The following is a 23,474-nucleotide window of genomic DNA, read 5'->3' as shown; positions in this document are numbered from 1 at the left end:
CTCATTACTTAATTCCAATATTCGAAAGAAATTCAACATGCTTCCATACAAAGCTATCAGAACACTCCTTCAAAACTTCCTAAATTTTCTTAATCCTGTATGACTTCTTTACAAATGTTTGTTTATTGGCCTTAAAGGCTCAGTGTGTTCCTGACACTTTCCAAACCCGTCTCGACACTAAATCATCGTTTTTTGCAAAAATTACGAGTTTAGGAACGGATTTCTTGAACTTGAGGACTTCGGTAGTCAATTAAAAGTATATCGTGCCTTTTTAACGGGACCTTTATATCAAAGAATTGTCTGTTTCTTGGAAATTAAAGAAATGAGAGTTTTAACAGTTTGCTTTCTCCTTTTCTCACTTGCGTATGCTTGGTCAGCTGTCGATCATGAAATCTTTGAGGTGGTAGACAATTTGCGTTCCTTGCTGAAGAACAAGAAGTCGTTTTACGAAGTTTTGGAAGTGTCGCCTTCAGCAACTGCAAAGCAAATCAATCGTGCTTTCCGTGCGAAAAGCAGAGTCTATCATCCTGACAAGAACAAGAAAACCCGTGATATTTATACGCAATTGAATCTTGCTGTCAATATCCTCCGTAAACCTGAGGCCAGAAAACGTTACGACCACTTTCTGAAGAACGGTTTTCCCAAATGGAAAGGAACTGCTTACCTGTATTCTCGTTACCGTCCTGGTTTGGGCAGTGCTCTGTTTGTCATTTTCCTTGGTATTAGTGTTGCTCATTTTGTTTTCATTAAGCTCAGCGCTCATCAACAACGCAAGTCCATTCAAAGACATATCGACGATGCGAAAAACAACCAGCGTAATGCTGTCGCTGGTACATTTAACAAAAAAATCGTCCAAGTTCCCGAAACTGGTCGGTTGTACACCGTTGACACAATCACTGGCCAGGTCTGTGTCTTTGATCCTCAAAGAAACGAAGAGTATCTTCTTTCCGTTGACGCTATTCCTAAAGTGACCTTCAGCGACAGCTTGCTTGTGAAGCTTCCTCGTGCAATCTTCCACCTAATCACTTTCAATGCATTCCGCAGAAAGCCCGTGGAAAAATCTGAAAGCGCTGAACTCGAGTTGACTTCTGAAAGTGACGAAGTTAGCAGTGAAAATGAGATTGAGAATGAAGGTGCAAAATCGAGTTCGGCTTCCGTTCATGCAGTTAAAATCGGAAATCGACGTGTCCAACGCCGCATGCGTCGAGCTCAAGCAAAAGAAAATGCGAAAAAGTAAATAAAATTGATGCTATTATAATTGGAAAATGGTCTAAATTAACGGTTTTATTTTGCTTCTTCTGGACAGAAACGAGCTGTCAAGCATAATGCAGGGCAAACATCAGAAAGCTTTGAGTCATCATGTAACGCAAGAGAAAACAAGCCAAGAGCACTATGCAAAACATCAGGATATTCGCCATGCACTTTACTGAATCCTCCAATGAGGTGCTGTGTTTGTTCAAGCAAAAAGTTTCTTGAAGCATTCGCTTCGACTAAATGGATTTCACCCAAGATACTTAATGTTGCTTGTACCCAAAATGAATAGCATGTATCGGTTAACTTTTGAGTGCGTCCGTTGAAACCTCCATCTGATTGTTGACGGAAAACCAACCATCGTAACAGTCGATCATAGTGAGGAATGCACTTTTTTAGCGACTTCCCCCGGAACTCAGGAATCATCTTATTCAACAACTTCCAGGAGGCAATTGCACAAAAGGTAGCGCCTGCGTGCGCTTCCGCGCCCGGAGTTTGGCCGAATCCGCCTTCATACCGCTGACAGGACTTAATATAATCTAGCGACTGCTCCACATTCTTTAACTTTAGCTCAAGCAAGGTTGCGGTTGAAACTGCCATATACAATTGTCGGATGTCTTCATCTGCCCCTGGCAGCAAGTTACTTCTGTACCTGCCGTCTTCACATAGGCAGAGTTGTAGGAAGCGTTCGATTCCTTTCATGTCCTCGGTATTGCTTCTCGGGTTATCGCCAAGAAAGAGCAAATTGCATGCTGCGAACAGTGTTCCCGCTAACATTGGCTCGTCCCATTGCTCATTTCCCGGTGTCATAGTACACGGTCCTCCTCGATATCCAACATAATAAGCATCCCCCTTAACATCCTTGTCAATGCTGTCGCATCTCTTCGCGACCCTGCACGAACGGACCCAAGCAATCCAATCAATCTTGTCTTGCTCCCGGATTTCCTCCAACGCTTTTAGAAGATCCAGTCCAAGTAAACAGAAGTAGCCTAGCACCATCCGTTCACTATCCATTTCCTGGTATGGTTGCGGAAACATCATTAAATTTCGTTTGAAGTAAGCAATGTGCTTTTTGACTTGCAATTCTGGCATCTTGTGTGTCTTCCTTCGATACCCTCAAATCCGTCTGGCGTGTGTAGCAATTCTACCCCAAGTAAAAGATTCGTTCAGAACGAAAAGCTGTATATGATTCTTCTGTTAAATCGTCAAAAAACCAACTAATATATCGTCAATGTAATAAACGAAGAACTATATTAGCCGGAATTGCTTTGGTTAAGAGATTATAATTTGCTATGTTTTCGGTGACTTTCGGAATAGATTCGGTGTTTTGCGGCTTGATTCCGGAGTATGTCTCGGCGATGTTGCTTCAACGTTTACCGAAAGAATACCGAGTTTCGGGAACTTGAAGACAATCACGGTCAGCTTTCGGTGAATTCCGGCCACTTTCGGTGACAGCGGTGACTTCGAGCATTAAGCTACGGGCATACCCTGTCATTAGCACCATCGTGTCTGCGGCATAAAAACCGAAAAACTCTCGTTTATTTACGAGAAACAGAATGTCGGATCCCTTTTTTAATCGTCCAGCGCTTAGAAAGCGAAAAAAAACGGAGAAAAAAGCTGCTCAGGCCGCCGCTCCAAGCAAGTCGCGAAAAAATGAGACAGAACGCGGCGATGCTTCCGACATTTCATCAGACTCAGACGATTTAGATGCTGTAATGGATGATGCGGATGAGGAGGAAGAAGATCTGATGGAAACAGCTGCTGAAAAGCGTCTTCGTCTCGCGAAACAATATCTAAGTCAAGTCCGTGATGAAATGGCAGACGAGGGGGGTTTTGACGCCAAAGATGTCGATAGAGAGATTCTTGCACATCGTTTGAAAGAGGATGTGATGGAACAACAGGGAAAAATGTACCTGAAAATAGCTGACCGGATTGCTACGGAGACCAAACCTCGTTTTACCCGCATGGTCGGCCGTCATAATCGCCCACTTGTTGGAATTTGTGCCAAAGACCATGAGGTTTATACCGTTGATAAGTCTGGTCTCGTTCAAAAGTGGGCACTAATGAATTTTGATGGCGAAGAAAATGACACCTCAGATTCTACCGAAAAAATTAAAGTGAGACCTGTACGGTTTGCACGATCTTCACCTGAGACAGATCACAAGGGACTCATAACTTGCGCAGCCCTCAGCGGTGATGGAAAATGGCTTGTCACAGGTGGTGCTGACCATCACATTGTTGTTCGCGACACCGAGACTCTCGAAGCACGGCATTGCTGGAAGCATCACCGTGATACTGTGCTGGCTCTTTCCTTCCGGAAGGATTCAAATGAGATGTTCAGTGCATCGGCCGACCGTTCCATTAAAGTCTGGTCCTTAGACCAGATGTCATACGTGGAGACACTTTTTGGTCATCAGGACGGTATTGTTGACATTTCGAGTCTTGCACAAGAGCGTTGTGTTACTGCCGGTTCTCGTGACCGTACCGCTCGTCTTTGGAAGATCGTCGAGGAGTCTCAGCTTGTTTTCCGAGGCGGCAGCACTTCTATGAAAGCAACGGGTGGCTTTATGGAGGGTAGTTTGGACTGCGTACGCATGGTGGACGAGGAACACTTTGTTTCAGGAAGTGACAATGGTGCTTTGGCATTGTGGTCACTTCAGCGGAAAAAACCTGTCCACACATTGCCCATCGCGCATGGTATGCAACCCCAACTTCCCCCCTCTAAACACTCGGCCGAGACACAGCCTGAGGACTCAAATGTTCCTGCCCTTCCTTATCCCATTACAGCTATCGCTACGATTCCTTACGCAAACGTTTTTGTTACCGGTTCTTATAATGGTGATCTGAAGCTGTGGAAGATTTCGGACACCGTGCGTTCTTTTGAGCCTGTGCAATTATCAAGCACACTTAAAGTTCCCGGGTTTGTAAATCATATTCAGGCGTCCCTTTATGGAAAACGTGGTCACGAACACATTCAGATTCTAGTTGCCTGTGGTCGGGAACCGCGGTATGGAAGATGGAAGACTATGGGCGGTGTTCAAAATGCCGCTTACATATTCGATATCAGTCTTGTATCGGCTTCTGCTGAATCACTTGGGGAAGAATAAGGCTAACGGCCGACGCACTTGGGATTTGCAAGCTTAGCGGTTCTGGGCGACTGCTTATGCAATGACGATGTACAAAAAGAAAACTATGTAATTATTTTGATAGGAATGGATATAGTCTGGGTTAAATAAGGAAATGTTAGGGAAGAGGAAGTTTGAGTGCGCTCACTATACTCAGGTTTTTATCGTTCGCTTCCCAAACAAACTCGACTGTTAAACATTAGACTGCTCAACATTAATTCGAGTCGGTGGAAGCCTGTCTGATTTTTCTTTTTATTTTTTGGGTTCGTTTGATATGTAGAATATTTCAATTACTTTTAAAAGTTTCATAGCACATTCTGGAGCTGTGTGAAGAGAAGGGGCGATGGATGAGCTTGGCCGTTGGAATGTTTGTTTTAGGGTTTGTTCAATGGACGTGAATGCGATTAGCTGTAACGATTCTTAGAAAATCTTCTTGGTAAGATCGATGGGCACTGTCGTTTTGTAACGGTGACTAATTTCTGTAAGAAAATGTTACGAACATTGACTGAATAATCTGAACTCGAGCAATATCATTTTCATTTTACTTTACTCAAGAATATAATACGAAGAGTCAAGGTGATCTATTTGAACTACAATGGTTGTTAGAGATTTGCTTTAGAAGGAGTTTTGCAATTCCCTGTAAGGAAGTGCTCAATGGTGTCTTATGTTCATAATTTTATATATGGTAACATTAATGATTTCACAAATCGGGTGAAAGTACGAAATACTTTACAATATCTCAGCAGTGTTACAGTTACGACTTGGTCTGACTTATACTTTAAGTTCGTTTTCATGAAGCCTTTCTCATTCTGAGCTTGTTGCACTTGAATGCATGCAGAAATACGTTTGTAAAGAGTCCAATGATCGTAGTGTATTGAACAGTTACAATTTATTTTAAGATAGATCTATTCCTTTTTTGTTAATGAATAAGAAAATGAATTATCTTTACCAAGCTAATATCATAAAATAATGTTTATTGCAAACACAAGTCCGCTGAGTATATAAGCCCTATGTAAGCCCTCGCAGATTCAATGCAAAATATACAATGTGCTCCATATTCTTATCGCCAATTCTTACCAAAGATGGTTCTATATTCAATCTATGAGTTATTTACAAATATGGTAACCGTTATAGATAGATGCCTAGTAAAACTGCAATGCAAACGACGGAAAGGTAAAAAATAGACAAAGAGGACGGACAAGGGGAAGCGACAGTAAAAGGAGAGATGCTTTTATGACTGATAGCGAGTTGAAAGAATGAGAGGCTAACTGCAAGAAATGAAAACATCAGCTGAAAAATGTTGTAAGTATACTGCAGGAAATCTGCCCTTTTTTTTTTGGAAGCATTTATAACTTTGTTCTATAAACGAACAATCATTGCAAACACCCAATTTAACTCAACTCAAAATCATCACAGGAGAGGTTATTGTAAAATATAATTCAGTCAAGAAACGTACTCATATAGTACGTCAACACTGCTGTGTGTTCATCTTCAGGGTCAGTAATGTAGACATACAAGACAAGTGCATGGCCTTCACATAAACCTAAACATAATTAGTTTCAAATTTTTTTTTGGCAACGGGACGAGTGCTGTTTAATCAAGACGTACAAGCTATAACTTTTCGAGAAACATTAGAAACCAAAAGAATGTTTGAAAACTCGCGCGAGTCCAAACGCATCTCAACAAACTCATGCGGCTCACGCATTTGTGAAGGATGTTGCGAGACATCTTGTACCTGGCTAGGATCCAGCTCAGGGTTCTGTAAATTGCTCCAGCGAGTTTTGATCTTTGCAGCCGGCGTACAAATAGCCAACTCAAGTTCTCCGGCCATGTTTGCGGAAAATATTATGCGATCCGACATGGATCGATAACGGTCAACCACAGCTTTCATCACATTCAGAGGCGGCAAAAAAATATGACAGTTAGGCTCAGGAACAGTCGGTTCCTTAACTAGCGAAACGTAGTTATGTGACAAGACCTTGACTGCAATGTTATGTGTGACAATATTTGAGCCAAAAGCCCGACCACTCCAAGTCGTGGAAAGGGAAAGGATGGCTTGGTTGTTCTGTTTCGTCAGTCGAAGTGTAGCGTGTGCAGCATTTGTCGCAGAACGGAGAGCCTTGTACAAATTGGCTGTGGGAACCTCAAGATTGATAACGTTTTCTGCATTACTTTGTACAATATAGTCCTCAAACACCGTTTCCTATATATGCATATGGTTAATAGGGAGGACGGTGAGACGAATAGACGTACAATCTCCACTACACTGATAATGTTAAAATGAGTTTAAAAGGAAGCTTTCTGGTGAACAGCGAAACACACGAATAGAAGATGAGTGAAATGCTATGTGGTAATCCCAAGACACTACCCCAGACACATCTTTTGTCGAGTCCAAATAGTGTAGCGTTTTAAATAGACGCATACAGTATCCACACGGCATTCCGCTTTTGATACAGTTACATTATCAGCGCCTTTTGCCATTTGTGTTCCGCTCCTATTCACGCTGAACACCAAAACTTCTTTCGCCAATACTTACGCCCAAACTTGTGTTGTTTTGAATTCCGGAATGACAACAAAATTCACAGTTTCCGGCATCAATCGGATCCAACAGAACTTGCCAATTCTGTCCAATGACTGAGCTAACCCTAAAAATCTGTTAGTTCTCGTTCAAAATAGACTTCGTAGTTGGTGTGACATACGCGAAAGGGTTGGCAGGTTGCTGATCCTTGTTTTAAACCGCATGGGACCCGAGAAGAAACAAGCCAAAGACTGTAGAAACCCTGCACAACTCATTCACGGTACTCATTTTGGTGGTGAGTTTTCATGCGAAGAATAACCGAACTCTATTTGCATTAAGGTATTGCACGTGTTTATACCGAGCGACCAGCGACAGGTCATTAACGGAGGACCAACGTCAACATTGTATCCAGTCCTGCATATGACCAAGGCCCCACTGGAACGCTACGTCTACTCACTCACCTCTCTCTCTCTCTCGTCATAATTAAGGTTTGTCGCAGCCGTCCCCACAGGCCAATCACATTCCCTTCAACCGCGCCCCGCAAACTTTAACCCACATCTTCAACGCGCCGTTGCCGACAAATCTGCAAAACTTGCTTCATGCATTTCATGTCTTCAGAAGCGAATGATACGCCAATACAACACCAGAATGAACCATATCAAAACGTTAAACGCGTAAGTCCACGGAGCATACTCCAGATCAAGACTGGCAACTCATATCACAGCTTACTTACGAGTAACCTTCTCGAGAACGGATTCGTAGGAGACCTCGGAGAAGTCAGTGGCTTGAATGTCGCTGCCGACACCAGTGAGAGCGCGACGGATGGTATCCTTGGAGGAGGCGTAAACCATCTTAGACTTAATGGGGGCAACATCAGGAGCCCAAGTGATGAAGCAAATCTTGTTTCTCACACCCTCACCAAGGTTGTATTCAAAGTCATAAATGGCATAACGGCAGTCCTTCTCGGGGAGCTCACCCAAGAAAGTATCGTAGTCCTTGTCAGTGTTCTTTTTCTCGACAACAATTTCGGCTACACACCCAGTGGTTAGTAAACGTGTTCACGGAAAAATTAACGCATAGAACCGTTCACCAAGACGGAACGGTAGCTGCTGCACTCGTCGAACACTTACTCTTCGTGTCATTCATCTTGAAAACAACATAACGAACGCTCTTGCCCAACTTGAGCTCTTGGAAAGCCTCCAAACATTCGGGAGCGACTTTGACGCCAGACAGAGACTACACACGATTTGTTAGTACGTGTAAGCTTTCATTTCATCTTCAAACGCACCATTTTATATAGAAAACTTTTGGATAATGAGCCGAGGTGTAGTTGGCACTGGTTACGTGCACAGCCAGCCCGCCGACTGCTTTATCCTCTAAGTAAGGGTAGTGCAGCCTAAAAGGTGTCAGGGTAAGGGTACCAATAGAGCCGAGCGGCAATGACGTCGTCCGCGGAGAAAAGCGGGAGAAACTGCGGGGGCGTTGAGGAGCATGTGGGGGTGGGCAAGAGAGTGGGGGTTTACTAAGGAACAGAACAAGATATTCATTGAAGACATAAATGCCATTACGGAAACGGTAGACGCGCACCGCGAGAACTTAGAATACAATTTTAATAGTAGTAGGAGAGCAGAGACAAACAGCATTGCCTACTAGCGAATGACATGCATCATCGCCAGTGGCAGAAGCAGTAGCTGTGCACATTTAGAAAATATACTGTGAGAGTTAGTAAGATGCGGGAGCTGGAGCGAGAAAAACAACCGTTTTTGTGATACGGTTGCTCCATAAAAACGTACAGGAATAAACAAGTAGGGACAAATACGGCAATATTCATCAAAGTCGGCACCATATTTAACTTTACATTTCTTCACATCACGAGTTACACGGTGGACAAGAACGACGAAGAAAAAACAGGGGTAAAAATAGGGCAAGGGTGAGCCGAAGCCGGTGATTAGAGCCCAAGACAGAGACTGGAAGAAGTCGGCCGTGTAGTGAATTTTGCGAGCATAACGATACCAACCAGAAGTAAGGAGAGTACCACCGTTGGCACAACGAATAAAGGTCGGGTTTTTAATGAGCTGCCAGGGAAGCTGAGGGAATGTTTTACGCGGCTTGTATTGACCATAAATCTGCTGGCGGAAACGATTCTTTTGACTGTTGCAAGTATCGAAAACGTAGTAACTGCAGAGCAGAAGGGTGTAAAGAAAAACGTTGTATTCCGTGGACCACTTGTAGACAGCAGGGTTGCGGGCAGCAAGGTACAGAGTACAGTGACAGTAAGTGTAGGGTACGCCTAAATGGAGTCGTTAGTTTAAAGGTCCCTGAAAGAGCGATGACTCTTGTTTGTATAACATACCGGCCATATTCCAGAAAATCAGCATAAAACCGAATTTCTCATACGCCATGTCCCAAGTAGGGACAATAAGCTCTTCACCCTTAGCACAAGCATTGGCATACAAATAGTGAGCCAAACAGACAAAGGCAACCTGGGGAGAAACGTAACCATATCTCTCGTACTGACGAACAGCAGCGGAGATGGACAAGAAGAACAAAGTGAACCAGGGGATACGGACTTCAAAGAACATCTTCAAGTCCAGCATACGACCGATGCGAGGATTGAGACCGGCACCCATGAACATGTCGTAAATGACATTGCCCGACAGGCGATGAGGAGTGTCAAACAGCTTTCCGCGGAAAACAATTATTCCAGCGTAGATGACGAAGGTGGTAACGAACGCGGTACAAATGGCGACTGTCATCAACGAACCGAATATGTCGAGAAGTGTCGTAATTCGGAAGATGTTGGAAACATGAAGAACAGTCATAATTGCAATAGACGTGTAAAAGGACCACACTGCATTACAGAGATAGGGGAGACTCTGGTTGTTACGGTGTTTTAATGGGAGACCCCTGGTACGGAGACCTGGAAGTGTGACATAGAACAGCATTTGGACGAAGAAGAACGTGAGGAAGATGGTCCAAGCCTGACGAGTAGGATAAGCACCTTCGTAGATGCATTGACCGCAGAACCTGAAAAAATCCGACAGTCCGGACGCATTAAGAGATTTCGGCAGCAGGATTTGTCCATCGTTATAAGCCTGACAGATCCACAAATAGTACATGACAGCTGGACTACCCAGCATCAGCGCAATGGCGCCCTTGGCGCCTCCAAATTCACGCTTTCCAGAGGCAACGACGCGTTTTGCATTTGACTTTAATTCACTCGTCCCCACTTTTTCTGCTGCTGATTGCTTTTCAGCAATCGAACTACCTTCACCTGTCATTTCGTTATAAATCTACAAATACAGAACCACGAATCGTGGAACAAAGTACCCTTTTTTGTATAGTTTTGGTACCCGGTAAGAGCTGCCAGTGGTTTGTTCCAACGGAACGGATGTGGGATGCGTGGGGGTGTGTGAGAAGAAGAACTCGTAGCGAGCGAATAAAGAACCAGAGTCTTAGGACAAGAAAACGAGAGTACAGGAACGTCATAGGGCGGTGTGTATTGACAAATTCACAAACAAATGCCCAGCATTGTTGATATTTCTTGTCTTTGAGCGACATGCGATTATGTCGCAAACTATAAAATAAAGTTTCGCTTAGATAAGATAGAGCAAAAAAGCTTTCGAACTTGATCGGGATCCAAAAAGGCAAACGTATAAAACGAAATTAAAAACGAAAAAAATCGTGGCACAAATCGTACTTGCTTTTTCTCCGTCCAGGCGCGCCTTCTTTGTCCTCTCTTATCCCGACTCCGTAACCGCTCCGATTCGCTCCACCTAAACCTTAACCAAAATACACTAGCACGTGATACCGGCCACTTTCGGCTTCAGGCCATTCCAACCACCTCCCTCTAACCAAACGTACTGCGTACGTTGATACCCGGTAGAACTCGTCCAAGTCAACGGTTTTATTGACTCTTTGTATTGACGTTTACTTACGGAAAATGAGCGGAAAAGATCTTTTTAATTTACTGAATTCAGGCTTGAATGAACGATTAACGTCTCAGGCCAGCAGCCAGGAATTTAATCCGGCTGCTACTCGTAAAGCTTTGTTGTCGGCATTGAACGACGGAGCAAGTAATCATAGTGGTAGTCAAAAGAGTGAGACGCGTGGAGTGAACTCTGATGTGTCGTCTGAGGGTGCTGCTTCCACTTCTGCTCTTCATGCAAACCCATCAGCGTTTCTCTTGCAACAGCTGAAGGGCGATTTCAGTACGTCTTCCCTGAAACTGGGTTCGGAGCCGAATTCGAAAGGATATCTTCGGCTAGACCAGGTGGAGAAGGGAATCGCCTCTCTCGATATCTCTCAAAAGGCGGAATCAGTCACTTCACTTTCTGCTTCTTCTGAGCCACTGTCCTCGTCAACGGTCAGTAAATACTCACACTTGGAAGAAGGTGCTCCTGTAGCCAGCAATAGTGTTGTCTATGAATTCCCTAACGAACCTGCCAAGAGAACGACGATTACCGATTCTAACGTCGCCGGATCAGCTTTCAGTGCTGAACAGCGCTTTGGTATCGCACGTATCTCTCGGAAATATGATGCCCAAGACTCTCAATTGATTCACGCCAACAGCAAGTACATTGCTTACGCTTTGGCTAATGACCCTGAAATCCGTGTGCTGGAAAAGGCCACGGCAAAAACTATTCTTCTCCGACACAGCACACGCTGCAAGTTCATTTTTGTCGCGTGGGGTGAGGATCCCGCTGTCACAAACACGCTTCTGGCTGTAGACACTGAAGGCCGTGTAGTTGTGTGGAGAATAAACTTCGAGAAGAAGACCTATGATGTCGTGTTCCAGCTCGGTGCCGCCGTGTCTCCTCTGAATGCAATTAAATCGCGTTGCCATTGGTTGCCTGGTTCTTCGAACCGTTTCGCGGTCGCTCTGGCGAAGAACATTTACTTCTTTGATCTTCAATTGCTTTTGCCCTCACAAATCTACTTGGAGCGCTCAAACCTGGGCTCCGACGGTCTTCCATGCTATGTCATTGACACGGGAATTAGCGCGAAAGAATACGCCTTTTCTCACGATGGAACCGTTTTCGCAACTGTCGACAAAGACTCGCTCGTTAAGCTTTATGCCGTTCCTCAGTCTCTGCCTTCCTCTCCAGCTGAACGTCCCAGCCCAAACGAGGTTCAGCCTATTGCTGTTATTTCAACTGAGTGTTCCGAAAAGCCCAAATGCATCCAGTTCATCAGTGCACCTGGTCAGACTTTTGACCATTACATTATCGTGGGTTACGATATGAACCGACGTGTCCAGTTGCTTAACATTGCACAGGGCGCCGTCGTGCAGGAATTCGTTTTCCCTTACCAAAAGGCCGAGGAGCCTATCTCATTTTCATCACAGTTGGCTGTATATGCTAACACGAATTTTTTGGTGATTGGTAACGGTACACTTAACTCAATGTTTCTACTGCAATTAGAAGAACCCGTCGTCACTGAGTCGGAAGACGAAGCAACTTCGACGGAGGAATTGGTTCGCAAACTGGTAGCTGGTCAGAAGAAGCCCACAAAGACTGCTCTCTTTACACGCTTCTTGCAAAAAACGTTTGAACCAAAGTACCGTTTTATTAATATGGTTCCCGCTGAGGTTATTCCGGACGCCAGCAAAATCTGCTTGCTTTTGGCTCACATACGTGGTTATGACTATTATACAGTTGACAAAAGTGATCTCATAAATGCTACCGCTGTTGCTATCAAACCAGAGTTTGTCTCCCCAATTGCCGTTCCAGGCTCACTAATTACCGACTTCACAAGCAAGTCAAGCAAGGATACACTTTCTTCTGGTACGGCTACTCCCAAGTCAGAGCCCTCGGAGAAGCGCAAAGAGAAGCGTGCTCGTAGCGCAGAAAAGAAGAAGAAGGACCAAGAGGTAGCACAAAATGTAGCCAAGCAGACTACAGCTGCTTCTATGGAAGCTTTCAGACAACGTTTGGATGAACTTGACAAGATTAAGGCATCCGTGGACGCTGTTTCCAGAAAGATGGAAACCAGTTTGAACACACAGTACAACGACTTAAGCAAGCAGCTTCTTGAGTATAAGATGCTGAATGAAAAGAACACGGAGGCCATCATTGAGGCTGTTTCCGAGACGTTAACGAAGAACACTGGCAAGATTTTGGAGGATGTGGTGAATGATGCCCTTAAGTCTGTCGTGTTTGCTGACATCCAAAAATCGGTTTCCGAAGCTATGAAAAAACCCTTGAAAGAGTTACAAGAAACGTTTACAGCTCGTTTTGAAGCTTTGGAAGTGGGCTTTTCCGAAGAGCGTATGAAACAAAACACTCGCATCGAACAGCTTACCAAAGCACTTGAAGTGATTACCAAGGACTACGAGAATGAAAAGAAGCAACATCAAGAAACGTCTTCTGAGTTGCAATCCTTAACCACAAAGGTGGACAGCTTGAATGACCAATACGAATTAATAAAGCAACAGATTTCTCAAGTTGCAGAAAAGCAAGCTGCCGTCGAAACCAATGAACAACAACAACAACAACAACAACAGCAGGACACAAGTTCTGTAAATGTTGATGATGCTGCTGATGCTTCCATCTCAGCTGCACCCCTTGGCCAGGCAAGTAATGATGAGACTTCTGTTCTGAAGGATATGTTGGCCAAGGGTGCGTTTGAGAACTGTGTCGCGCAATGGTGCCAAAATCCCACAGAGTCTGGTTTTGCACTTATGTGCACATGTCCTACGGACGAGTTAGTGAACAATTGCTCAAACATCGCTTTGCTTACTTTCCTTTACCACCTTTCAACTCTCGAGCTCAACGATGCTGAACATGTGCGAAAGTCGCTTGAGTTTATGGTGAGAGCCGTTGTGCAACTTGATGTAGCTGATCCGCAATTGAGCAACGTTATCGTTCCCGTGCTCACACACACGAAGGCTGTGTTGGAAAAGCGCTCTTCCTCTCTCGATCCCGTGTCTAAGAGACGTTTGGATATTTTGTTGAAAACGCTTGAAAGCAAAATGGCTAGTTTAGGACTTGGTCGCCTTTGAACAAACCGGCATCCGTGATGCACGTTTCTTCTCCGTAAGGGAGTGGAATGGGTCTTCTTGCTACTTCAACAATGTATTTTACCCGCCCGCCTCGGGCATCCCTTTGACGACTTTTTATCGTTGTTGAAGTACAATATACATATAGATTATTTCTTAACGTTATTCTCGTTACAGAATAATTGCCGTAGAATAAAAGTCTAAATCTAGGAAGACGCTTGTCGACAATGATGTTGCAGCGATGATTTATGTTTCAACTGTGCTCGAAGTTTAGTTTCTTTAAATAATAATTACAACTTTGTTATCCTTAACGTTTTACGAGGCCGACAATAACTGTTTCTTATCTTTTCAAGGCTTTAGATATGTGTTGTTTGTTCACCCAGTGCTTATCTTCGACGCACTCCAGTAACGACTAAATCCTTTTTTCTGTATACACACTGTTCCTTTCAATGATTCTTCGTGGACAAATTAAGCCTAACGCAAAGGCCTGTGCAAACTCCTTCCTGCAATTCGTAAATGCTAGTCCAACGCCGTACCATGTTGTTGATAATCTCATAAAACATTACTCTAAGCACGGCTTCCAAGCTTTGAACGAACTGGATGATTGGAAGACTGTGGTAAAGCCCGGAAACTCATATTTTGTCACAAGAAACCGTTCCAGTATTATTGCTTTTTCCGTTGGAAAACATTTCCAGCCTGGTAAGTGAATATTATAAAATCACGATCAGGTTTGCATAGAGGAAGGTCATGTCTTCTTAGTAACTTGCGTGATTTATTTGTTTTAGCGCTTTCTAACATACATAGGAAACGGTTTTGCCATCGTTGGAACACATACAGATTCTCCTACATTGAGACTCAAACCAAAGTCGAAGAAATCAGCAGCAGGATTCCTTCAGGTTGGTGTGGAGAAGTATGGAGGCGGTATCTGGCATACTTGGTTCGATAGAGACTTGTCTTTGGCTGGACGTGTGCTAGTAGAGGAAGAGGATGGTACCGTTAAGCAGCATTTGGTTCACATTGACAGACCTCTGCTCCGTATTCCCACTCTTGCCATTCATTTGGATCCCAGCGCAAACAGTTCGTTTTCTTTCAACATGGAAACTGAATTTGTGCCTATCCTTGGTCTTGAGAATCAATTAAACGAAGCTGTTTCAGCAGAGGAAGAGGACATGCATCACCCTGCCTTGCTCGCTCTGCTTGTCCAAGAACTTGGTCTCGGTGACAACCAGGTCAATCGTATCTTGGACTTCGAGCTCATTTTGGGCGATGCCGAGAAGGCCAAACTTGGCGGCCTTCATGAGGAGTTTGTCTTCTCTCCGCGTCTCGACAATCTCGGCATGACTTTCTGTGCCTCTCAGGCATTGACTCACTCGATGTCAGAGAATACTGAGGATGAAACCAGTATTCGCATGGTTGCATCCTTCGACCACGAGGAAATTGGCTCTGTGTCTGCTCAAGGTGCCGAAAGTAATTTCATCCAGAGCGTGCTTGAACGTTTAAGCGCACTTGAGATGTACAACCCTCAAACGTTCGCACAAGCTATGGCTCGAAGTTTTCTGGTTTCGGCTGATATGGCACACGCTATTCATCCTAACTACATGGGACGTTACGAATCCCAAAACACGCCTAAGTTGAACGAAGGTACGGTTCTTAAGATCAATGCAAACCAGCGTTACACCACTAACTCTGCTGGCATCGTACTTCTGAAAAAGGTTGCTGAGCTTGCGAAGGTGCCAGTGCAATCGTTCTGTGTTCGAAATGATTCTCCTTGTGGCAGTACCATCGGACCCAAACTCGCTGCAATGACTGGAATTCGCACGCTTGATCTCGGAAACCCCATGCTTTCAATGCATTCGTGCAGAGAAATGTGTGGTACAACGGACTTTGAGTACGCTGTTCTTTTGTTCTCTAAATTCCTTTCTTCTTACTCTACTCTTAGTCCCAAGATTATCATTGATTAAAATAAACGTCTGGTAATGATATGAATTATTCTGTATAGTAAACGGAATGACTGGTTGATTGTTGTGAACTGTATCTTGCAAATGTTTCTGAAAGTTCTGTCAATCCTGTTTTGTTTCATTAATGTAAATAAAGTTATCGCTTAGATATGAGATTTCACGAAAAAGACTCGGCATATCCAGAATTTCTAAAATCTGCCGAACCCATTATTTAAAAAGAAACAAAATTTACACGTAAACATAGTCGTTTAAAAACGTACTGATTTACATTTACGGAAACTGCCAGGTCCAACAGTTTTTCTTTTTTCGCTTTACTATCTTATATCTAAACTATTATTTAAACTTTCACATCTTTCGCATATTTATTCAAAATCACACGTTCATATCTTATCTAGGCCGAGCTTATTCTAGTGACATCCGGCTTTCGAGCAAGTCCTAGCCACTACCAGCAACAAATTGAACGTTAATTTTGAACGTTTTACCAATAAATTCTGTGTTTTTTGATGTTTTAAACGACCATACGATACAATGAATGAAATCCATGAACTCAGATCGCTGAGTGTTCCCGAAATGACTGAGGTTGACGGAGACACGATAGACGTAAATATACCAACTTCTAGCGGAATGCTACTGTTTACGAAGAGCAAAGTGTACGTTCATCCTTCCTCTACGACATCGAAAAAGAATATTCCTGGCTACCTTTCACTTTCCCAAATTTCTGTTGGTGATTACAGCGGACGAGCTGGAAATCATTTTCTGCTTTCTTGGATTCCGGAGGACTTTTTTAGACTTCATCCCGAGGCTCTCAACGCTTACAGAGATGCAGAGTCTGGTGTAAACACGATGGCGGCTGTAAGCCTGCCTTCCCGTTTGGATTATGCCTTTAGTGTCCGATTGAGCGATGTCTATTCGATTTTATTCTGTCCTCCAAAGTACAATTGGAGCTATGGACGAATTATTATCAATTTACGAAATGAGCAGGACCTTGTGCCTCCATTGTATTTCCATGATGACGAATGTCGTAGTACAATTGAACAGGAGAAGGCGCAACGAAAAAGCCAATTTGATCCTTTTGATGAAAGTGGAGACGTTTTTTGGGGAGGTGCTCATTTTCTCATGTTCCTAAAGCGTTATGCTCATGTGGTTCGTGCAAATGGCTCATCCCAACTTTTCCTTATCAATCCAACCAGTGAAGATATAATTTCCTCAAGAGCTCTTATGTCTTCTGTCCCCGACACCTCTTCCTTTGCCGCTCCTTACATTCCTCCCACGCCTTCTGTCAACATTCCTCCTACACCTTCTGTCAGCATTTCTCCTGAAACAAGAGAAGCCCTCGTCCAGCCAATGCAAAATTTGTTTGCCAAGTTTGGTTGGAATGTCTTCTCCAAGTTTAGCAAGGTTACGCTTTATGGCAGGGAAAAGCTTGATCAAGCATTGGATCATCCCATTGCCAAGTCGATTGTTCCCCACTTGCCAAAGGAAACACAGCTGATGCTTTCTTCCAACCGGGTAAAGCGTCTTGCAGAAGAATATGACCCAGCTCGTTTATTCCTGGCTCACTGGGCAGAACAAGTCGCCGAACAGGCAGAAAGCATGAACTCTAAGAGGGATAGCAACGGGCAAATAATCACGGAAACAACGAATGAAGAGCCCTCTGCTGTTGGTTCTTTTGAACTCATTACACTTGACACACTTGCACCTCACGCAAAGCGTGGCAAACCACTCACGAAAGCTCAGTGGTCCGAAATGTTTGACGCTGAGGGTAGATTTGTGCGTACGCAAAAGGAATGCCTTTCCATCATTTTCCACGGCAGTATTGAGCCAGACATCCGTGGGGAGGTCTGGCCCTTTTTGCTTGAAATATACCCATGGACTTCGACCGCTGAAGAACGAGTACAGATTGACCGACAATTGCGTAGTGAATACCGCCGTTTGAAGGAGGCATGGTATAACGATCTCGATCGACAAATGAACGATGCCTTCTTCTTGGAGCAAAAGCATCGTATTGAAAAGGACGTCCACCGGACAGACCGTCAACACGAATACTTTGCTGAGGAGAATCTTCCCCATCCGGATCCCCAATCTACGTTTACAGGAACAAACTTGCATATGGAAATGTTGAAAGATATTCTTTTGACATACAACGAGTACGACAAGGATATGGGATACGTCCAGGGCATGTCTGACCCTGTTGGCCCCCATTTACGTTATTTTAAACAGTGATTCTATGGCGTTCTGGGGAATGGTTGGTCTTATGAAGCGAATGTGCTACAACTTCCGTCGTGATCAAAAGGGTATGCGTAGACAATTGGAGACGCTTCGCCAATTGATAAAATTCATGGATCCTATTCTCTATAATCATTTAGAGAAGACAGATTCGGCCAACCTGTTCTGCTTCTTCCGTATGCTTTTGATTTATTTCAAGCGCGAATTCGATTGGACTCAGCTTTTGCAGCTTTGGGACGTGCTTTTTACGAACTTCCTTTCTTACCAATTCCATATTTTCGTTGCAATGGCAATTATGGAAAGACACCGGGAAGTGATTCTCAGTCAAACGCACGCGTTTGATGAGGTGCTCAAGTACTTTAACGATCTTGGAATGCATATTTCCCTTGATCCAACCCTCGAGTGTGCAGAGCAACTTTTCTACCGTTTCCGAAGCAAGGTTGAAATGATTGATCGCCGCAATTCGGAAAAGGAACAAGAAGACAAGGCATCGTCCACTTCTAAAGCAGAGGACAAACCAGAGCCACAGGAGGTGACGAAGTACTTGAGAAGCTTGTTGGGTACTGAACCCGTGGACTACAGTGAAGAATAATGTCCATTACCTTTTTTTATCTTATGACATGTCGCAAATCACTATGACCGTTGTTATGACATTTTCGTTTACGCTCTTCCCGCCCTAGAAAACCTGGGCTTTCCTCTTCCTCGTCTCGATTGAGGAAAGCGCTTCCTTTGAAGCGCTTGACGTTCCTTTTGCTCACGAATAATCTTCATACGAATTCTTCGTTTCTTGCTTGGTCTCCAGCGTTTTTTCTTTTTCTCCTCCAGTTTGATATGAATAACCTTGTGTGGTTTTTGACACGCAGGCTATAATGGATCTGTTAGATGATACACTGTGTACTTTTGTAGACAAATACCATACCCATGGTTCGTTGCTAAACTCCATTATTTGTTCATACGTCAGTAATGATTGCTTTAGCCGTTCTCTTCTCTCTTCATTGTCTCTTCAACGCAGTTAGTAATTTATAGCTAATGACTCTTTTCTTTAACGAAGTACTGCAAACATACTCGACCATATAATAGGAAAGGGGTCGCTCCTGTTTTATAACCTCTTCTTTCTCTTCCAGAGAAACTTGGTGGACATCGGAGAACAAGCTAAACGCTAAATTGCTTTCTTCAGTAACGACTTGCTCTTCGGTTTCTGCCCCTTCCTTCTCTTCAGTAACCAGTGGCACTGTTTGCAGTCCGTCTAGGGAAATTCTGCCAGCAATGGACTGGGAAAGAAGAGCCAATGCGTCGTCCGGAACTTCATCTACTGTTTCCTCTTCATCTGCAAGACTCTTTCTCGAAACACTTAATTCATTAGAAATTGACGGAAAACGACGACAAGAGGCTTCAATGTTTAAATAACCACATACACTTGACCATACTCCATGGTCCTTGCCAATGACCAAGCGTTTTTCTTCTAGTTTTTTTGCGATTTGGTGGTGAACGGTTGGCACTCAGTTAAAAAGCTTGGAAATAGAAAGGAAGTTGAGCAGTAAAGAATGCAGTAATAGGAATACTGCGCATGCAAATTTGCTGTGTTAAGATAGATTTGATAAATCAGTAGTTTTGTTTAAAGAAAGTGAACCCGACTTTGAGTATTTCCGTTGGGTCTATCTCATGAGAGGAACTTCTAGTTCTTCGTGTTTGGCACGGGGTAGGTAACGGAAACGCTTAATGACACGAGAAGCCTCGCTATAGATCACGTCTTGGGAAAAGGAAGTGATGGCATTGAATTCTGTGGTGTCAGAAAGATATTCACGGAGGCGACATCCAACTGCTTTGTCGTAATGCTGAACAAAAGCCATAACAGTTTCCTCGGTGAGGACGCCTCCAGAGAGACAGTAGTAATGCATGCGTTCAAGAGGCAAGCAGGCGTCAGCCGTGCATACAATCATTGCCTTCACGGCTAATGGAGCCTCCCAAATACCCTTAATAAGATGCAAGGGCATAAATACAGAGGTTAAAAGCGCCGATCCTAACATGTGGATAATTTCAGAGGGATTCTTATTCCACGAAGATATGTGTTTGGAACATACATTGAATGCATCATCAAGGTTCCATATACGTATAATATCATTTACAATTAAACGCGCAGCAATTGTGTTGGACAAGAAGCTTGAGAGTGGGATGGGAAACGGGTGGGAGCTACCAATGGTAGCAATGTTTGTCCGTGAAAGTCCCGCTAGAATACTGGCGAAGAATTTTGCCTCGGCGTTTTCGCGCTGCGCGCTGACGAACAAGAGGTATTCTGCATCATCCAGCAGATGACACGTAGTAAATACCAATTCTGTCCTATGAGCTGGACTAGATATTTTCGAGAGCGCGTGAATGTGCGCACATGCTTGAACGGAAGAGGACAGCTCTGTCTTTGAATCGCTAACAACGGTGGCGTCACTTGAGTTGTCATTTACGCTTTTCGAGCAATCGGCAATCAAATCCTCCAGATTGTATAAGATAGAAATAATTGGGATATCGTAGACTGTCAATTCCTGAAGCATCCTCAATTCCTCGGGTGAGGTGTTTCGCGCATCAACTTGGTACCAAATGCAATGAATGACAGGGCGTGAAACCGAAGGCTCTTTTTTCAGAAACTCGTGGATAGATTCAAGTGATTGTTTGTTTAGGGAAGAACAGAAGGCTAGGAATAGCTTGTTTTGAGGAGAGCAGAGAAAATTCGACAACGAAGTGTCAGAGCTTCCAGATTTCTTTCGAAGATACTTGACGCCAAACACACGCTTCACAAGGCTTTTCTTCGCCTTTAAGTTTCCCAAAACCAAGACATTGAACGTTTCAATCTTTGGGGCACTTGAATTTGTTCTTGAATGTCGAGTTTCTGAAATTGCCGACGACACAGGACTCGACTGTTCAGTCATAGAAATGGTGGATGAATCGTTTGCAGACGAATTGCTCATAATGGTGTAAAATTCAAATGTGAACGAGAGAGAGAGAGAGAGAGAGAAAAGAAAAAAAGAGAAGAAGAGAAAAAGAGTTTCTGTATAGGTGATTCGGTTGAGAGAGATAAGGACCTTGGAATTTGGTGATAATTGTGGTGTGTATAATGAAGAACAAATACTTGAACAGAGTTTAAAGCCGGTAGAAGCTGTAATTTAGTTCAGAATCATATTAAGAAAGCAAAAAAGAAGGTCAAAATCGCAAATTGGAAATTGAAAAAAAAGGAAGAGCAAATTAGAAGCAATTTGGAGGGAAAAAGCAATTCAAATTCTGCTTACTGTTAGGAATAGACAAAAAATGCAAAGAGCAGAGTGAATGGATCTGGGGAGGATTGCGGCTGCTGGAGAACAAGATTAAGGTATCCGGACCCCGAGGTATGACGTAGGGGGCAGAGTCGTCGTAAGAGCGAGACATTAAACAGCGTGGCAGGGATGCTCAGCAGTCAAACCAGGATACTGAAGTACAAGGACCCTACCCAGGGTCCTTAGCAATGAAATACCACTGGCCATTTACTGTTAGACCGGAATTAATTGGCGACAGCGACAAACAAGACCGCGCAAATGCGACAATATACCACTCCGACCGACCGCCACCTTACTCGCCGCCCGATTATTTACAACTAGATAATGAACTTTCATATATTTACGTCAAGTAAAATACAAGCAGGAGAAAAGAGATACAATGACCAGCATTGGTGACCATAAGGTAGCCAAATGACAGCCCAAAAACAAAGTGTTTCCATCAACTCACAGCTGACGAACAAATCTGGTACAAAACAGTATAGAAGTACAGGTGTGTGTATGTGTGTGTGTGTTTGTATAGGGGGTAAAACAGCCAGGCCGCGAGCCAGTGAACGGTTAAACGTCAGGCCCGAAGCGGAACAGATAAAATAAAAAGAGTGTTTCTGCTCAGGCTCTCGCCAAAGCAGAAGACCAGGTGCATACAAAACCAGCCATCATTATCCAAGAGCGTTTAGGGACGATAGGCCCGAGACACATCTCGCTTCAATGGCCGGCCTCGACATGCGTTTAAGAGTAATTCTCACCCGCTTACTTAGTCTTCTTTTGTTGAGCCTCAAGCTTCTTTGCGGTTTGACGGTCCTTCCAGGCGTGGTAGTTCTGGTCAGTACGAAGAGTTCTATCCCACCAGCGGAAGGAACTGGCAAAGTTGTCCTTGAAAGCCATGTGGTGATAGTCGTGGTGATCAGCACCAGCCCAGAAGGGAAGGAACTTGTTCAAGGACCAGGGGAAGTCATAACCAGAGTGAGAGTCAACGGCTTGGAGAAGACGGCAGGTGATCCAAATATACATGGTAACAAGGTGCAAGTCGTGAGTGAAATAGCACCAGACGAGAGGGACAAAAACAGTGCCGGCACCCAAAAGGACGATTTCGGCGGGATGGGCGTATTCAGCGGAAAGACCAAAGGGAGCACTGTATTTGTGATGGACCTTGTGGATCCAGCGGTAGAAGATGCCGTAATGGAAGAGACGATGAGCCCAGTAATGCCAAGTGTCCTCCAAAACGAAGAACATGGCGACCTGCCAGCAAATCTTCTGCCACGAGGGGAAGGGAACAGCGGTAGAAAGACCAAACATAGCACACATGGGGTCGAACAACCAAATCTGAGGAAGCTCTACGGTAAAGTGGGAAAGAAGTACAAGACGGGTGCATTGCCATTGTTCAAGCATGCTGGGAACTTTTTTGGGCTGGATTTTCCAGCGACGGAAGTAGGGAATAGCATCAATGATCATCCAGGGGATACAACGACCAAAGTAGATGATCTCGTGCATAAGGAAAGACATTAAACCCGTGGCAACGACATCGTTACCAAACCACTTGTAGTAAGCAAGCCAAAGCTTTTCAAAAGCATTGAGCTCGGGGTGCAGATCGCCGATCAGCGAACGGACGGCTGAAAAGCTCATACCAGTATACAACTCTGTAGTAGTGTTCATAATGGAAGAAAATTAAGAGGAAAAATGTTGTGATACAAAACAGAGAGTCAGAAGACGCAGCAACACAAACGTTTGTTCGTTAATGCAGAAAATAGTACAAGATATCAGATTGTGAACTGAACCACGATGTCAGATAGACAGATACGACAATTTTAAAGCCAATGGTTCAAAATTGACCGTTCAAAGGCGAAATAGAGTGAAGTCGACACAGTATAACACAATTGTGTCGTCAAAAACTCCTAATTATAAACACAGATGTGCCGGGAGGCGAAAAAGTTACACAGGTGGTTATGTGGAGAGGGACGGGGTTAGGCGACAGGGCTATGCGTTTTATAAGGAATTAGGTGGAGCGGTTTGGCGAAAAAAATGGTCTGAGGTTCCAACTCACGCCATTTTTGCATATACACGGATGAAACGGTATCATTTCAAACACATTCAAAATAGGTT

At 43.9% G+C, this 23,474-nt stretch overlaps 12 protein-coding genes across 12 annotated transcripts; 5 read left to right on the top strand and 7 right to left on the bottom strand.

Annotated features, from left to right (window-relative positions):
• Positions 1-101: 101 nt before the first annotated feature.
• SJAG_03030 (DNAJ domain-containing protein Erj5) lies at positions 102-2,767 on the top strand. Its single transcript, XM_002174162.2, has one exon. The coding sequence runs from the start codon at positions 323-325 to the stop codon at positions 1,235-1,237; it is 915 nt and encodes a 304-aa protein (XP_002174198.1). The 5' UTR covers positions 102-322; the 3' UTR covers positions 1,238-2,767.
• SJAG_03029 (geranylgeranyltransferase I beta subunit Cwg2) lies at positions 1,167-2,553 on the bottom strand. The gene has a single exon (XM_002174161.2). It carries the CDS (start codon positions 2,341-2,343, stop codon positions 1,285-1,287), a length of 1,059 nt encoding a protein of 352 aa, XP_002174197.1. The 5' UTR covers positions 2,344-2,553; the 3' UTR covers positions 1,167-1,284.
• Positions 2,708-4,686, top strand: SJAG_03028 (U3 snoRNP-associated protein Rrp9). The gene has a single exon (XM_002174160.2). The coding sequence runs from the start codon at positions 2,808-2,810 to the stop codon at positions 4,356-4,358; it is 1,551 nt and encodes a 516-aa protein (XP_002174196.1). The 5' UTR covers positions 2,708-2,807; the 3' UTR covers positions 4,359-4,686.
• Positions 4,687-5,381: 695 nt separating this feature from the next.
• On the bottom strand, positions 5,382-7,200 carry SJAG_03026 (checkpoint clamp complex protein Hus1). The gene is made up of 5 exons (XM_002174159.2): positions 7,076-7,200; positions 6,913-7,021; positions 6,630-6,642; positions 5,985-6,579; positions 5,382-5,919 (listed from the first exon to the last, which is right to left on the bottom strand). Exons 1-5 carry the CDS (start codon positions 7,167-7,169, stop codon positions 5,816-5,818), a joined length of 915 nt encoding a protein of 304 aa, XP_002174195.2. The 5' UTR covers positions 7,170-7,200; the 3' UTR covers positions 5,382-5,815.
• A 169-nt stretch (positions 7,201-7,369) lies between these two features.
• Positions 7,370-8,279, bottom strand: SJAG_03025 (actin depolymerizing factor). The gene is made up of 3 exons (XM_002174158.2): positions 8,183-8,279; positions 8,025-8,130; positions 7,370-7,924 (listed from the first exon to the last, which is right to left on the bottom strand). The coding sequence occupies exons 1-3, from the start codon at positions 8,183-8,185 to the stop codon at positions 7,620-7,622; spliced, it is 414 nt and encodes a 137-aa protein (XP_002174194.1). The 5' UTR covers positions 8,186-8,279; the 3' UTR covers positions 7,370-7,619.
• Positions 8,280-8,406: 127 nt separating this feature from the next.
• SJAG_03024 (C-24(28) sterol reductase Sts1) lies at positions 8,407-10,276 on the bottom strand. The gene is made up of 3 exons (XM_002174157.2): positions 9,248-10,276; positions 8,688-9,184; positions 8,407-8,607 (listed from the first exon to the last, which is right to left on the bottom strand). Exons 1-3 carry the CDS (start codon positions 10,173-10,175, stop codon positions 8,596-8,598), a joined length of 1,437 nt encoding a protein of 478 aa, XP_002174193.1. The 5' UTR covers positions 10,176-10,276; the 3' UTR covers positions 8,407-8,595.
• Positions 10,277-10,737: 461 nt separating this feature from the next.
• On the top strand, positions 10,738-14,243 carry SJAG_03023 (fungal protein). Its single transcript, XM_002174156.2, has one exon. It carries the CDS (start codon positions 10,838-10,840, stop codon positions 13,895-13,897), a length of 3,060 nt encoding a protein of 1,019 aa, XP_002174192.1. The 5' UTR covers positions 10,738-10,837; the 3' UTR covers positions 13,898-14,243.
• Positions 14,203-15,929, top strand: SJAG_03022 (aspartyl aminopeptidase Aap1). The gene is made up of 2 exons (XM_002174155.2): positions 14,203-14,593; positions 14,699-15,929. The coding sequence occupies exons 1-2, from the start codon at positions 14,344-14,346 to the stop codon at positions 15,853-15,855; spliced, it is 1,407 nt and encodes a 468-aa protein (XP_002174191.1). The 5' UTR covers positions 14,203-14,343; the 3' UTR covers positions 15,856-15,929.
• A 451-nt stretch (positions 15,930-16,380) lies between these two features.
• On the top strand, positions 16,381-18,670 carry SJAG_03021 (GTPase activating protein Gyp7; the record flags this gene model as incomplete). Its single annotated transcript, XM_002174154.1, has 2 exons — positions 16,381-17,999; positions 18,073-18,670. 2 exons carry the CDS (start codon positions 16,381-16,383, stop codon positions 18,668-18,670), a joined length of 2,217 nt encoding a protein of 738 aa, XP_002174190.1.
• A 162-nt stretch (positions 18,671-18,832) lies between these two features.
• On the bottom strand, positions 18,833-19,510 carry SJAG_03020 (fungal protein; the record flags this gene model as incomplete). Its single annotated transcript, XM_002174153.1, has 3 exons — positions 18,833-19,079; positions 19,144-19,428; positions 19,494-19,510. The coding sequence occupies 3 exons, from the start codon at positions 19,508-19,510 to the stop codon at positions 18,833-18,835; spliced, it is 549 nt and encodes a 182-aa protein (XP_002174189.1).
• Positions 19,511-19,733: 223 nt separating this feature from the next.
• SJAG_03019 (hypothetical protein) lies at positions 19,734-21,035 on the bottom strand (the record flags this gene model as incomplete). The annotated part of the gene is made up of 1 exon (XM_002174152.1): positions 19,734-21,035. The coding sequence occupies one exon, from the start codon at positions 21,033-21,035 to the stop codon at positions 19,734-19,736; it is 1,302 nt and encodes a 433-aa protein (XP_002174188.1).
• A 649-nt stretch (positions 21,036-21,684) lies between these two features.
• Positions 21,685-23,333, bottom strand: SJAG_03018 (C-4 methylsterol oxidase). The gene has a single exon (XM_002174151.2). It carries the CDS (start codon positions 23,025-23,027, stop codon positions 22,125-22,127), a length of 903 nt encoding a protein of 300 aa, XP_002174187.1. The 5' UTR covers positions 23,028-23,333; the 3' UTR covers positions 21,685-22,124.
• Positions 23,334-23,474: the final 141 nt, after the last annotated feature.

This window comes from Schizosaccharomyces japonicus (genome assembly GCF_000149845.2).
Source record: "Schizosaccharomyces japonicus yFS275 unplaced genomic scaffold supercont5.2, whole genome shotgun sequence".
NCBI classification, from domain to species: domain Eukaryota; kingdom Fungi; phylum Ascomycota; class Schizosaccharomycetes; order Schizosaccharomycetales; family Schizosaccharomycetaceae; genus Schizosaccharomyces; species Schizosaccharomyces japonicus.
Note: the sequence above shows the minus strand (reverse complement) of the source record. Positions and strands in the feature narration are given on the sequence as shown.

Excerpts from the sequence above, each read along its gene's own strand:
- SJAG_03023 (XM_002174156.2), top strand. The coding sequence starts at position 10,838 with ATGAGCGGAAAAGATCTTTTTAATTTACTGAATTCAGGCTTGAATGAA.
- SJAG_03018 (XM_002174151.2), bottom strand. The coding sequence starts at position 23,027 with ATGAACACTACTACAGAGTTGTATACTGGTATGAGCTTTTCAGCCGTC.
- SJAG_03025 (XM_002174158.2), bottom strand. Across the intron at positions 7,925-8,024 it reads CAAGATGAATGACACGAAGA|CCGAAATTGTTGTCGAGAAA; the intron begins GTAAGTGTTCGA and ends CTGGGTGTGTAG.
- SJAG_03029 (XM_002174161.2), bottom strand. The coding sequence starts at position 2,343 with ATGCCAGAATTGCAAGTCAAAAAGCACATTGCTTACTTCAAACGAAAT.
- SJAG_03024 (XM_002174157.2), bottom strand. The coding sequence starts at position 10,175 with ATGACAGGTGAAGGTAGTTCGATTGCTGAAAAGCAATCAGCAGCAGAA. Across the intron at positions 9,185-9,247 it reads GATTTTCTGGAATATGGCCG|GCGTACCCTACACTTACTGT; the intron begins GTATGTTATACA and ends GACTCCATTTAG.
- SJAG_03022 (XM_002174155.2), top strand. The coding sequence starts at position 14,344 with ATGATTCTTCGTGGACAAATTAAGCCTAACGCAAAGGCCTGTGCAAAC. Across the intron at positions 14,594-14,698 it reads TGGAAAACATTTCCAGCCTG|GAAACGGTTTTGCCATCGTT; the intron begins GTAAGTGAATAT and ends TAACATACATAG.
- SJAG_03026 (XM_002174159.2), bottom strand. The coding sequence starts at position 7,169 with ATGAGTTGTGCAGGGTTTCTACAGTCTTTGGCTTGTTTCTTCTCGGGT. Across the intron at positions 7,022-7,075 it reads CAACCTGCCAACCCTTTCGC|GGTTAGCTCAGTCATTGGAC; the intron begins GTATGTCACACC and ends ACAGATTTTTAG. Across the intron at positions 5,920-5,984 it reads TTCTCGAAAAGTTATAGCTT|GTTTATGTGAAGGCCATGCA; the intron begins GTACGTCTTGAT and ends AATTATGTTTAG.
- SJAG_03028 (XM_002174160.2), top strand. The coding sequence starts at position 2,808 with ATGTCGGATCCCTTTTTTAATCGTCCAGCGCTTAGAAAGCGAAAAAAA.
- SJAG_03030 (XM_002174162.2), top strand. The coding sequence starts at position 323 with ATGAGAGTTTTAACAGTTTGCTTTCTCCTTTTCTCACTTGCGTATGCT.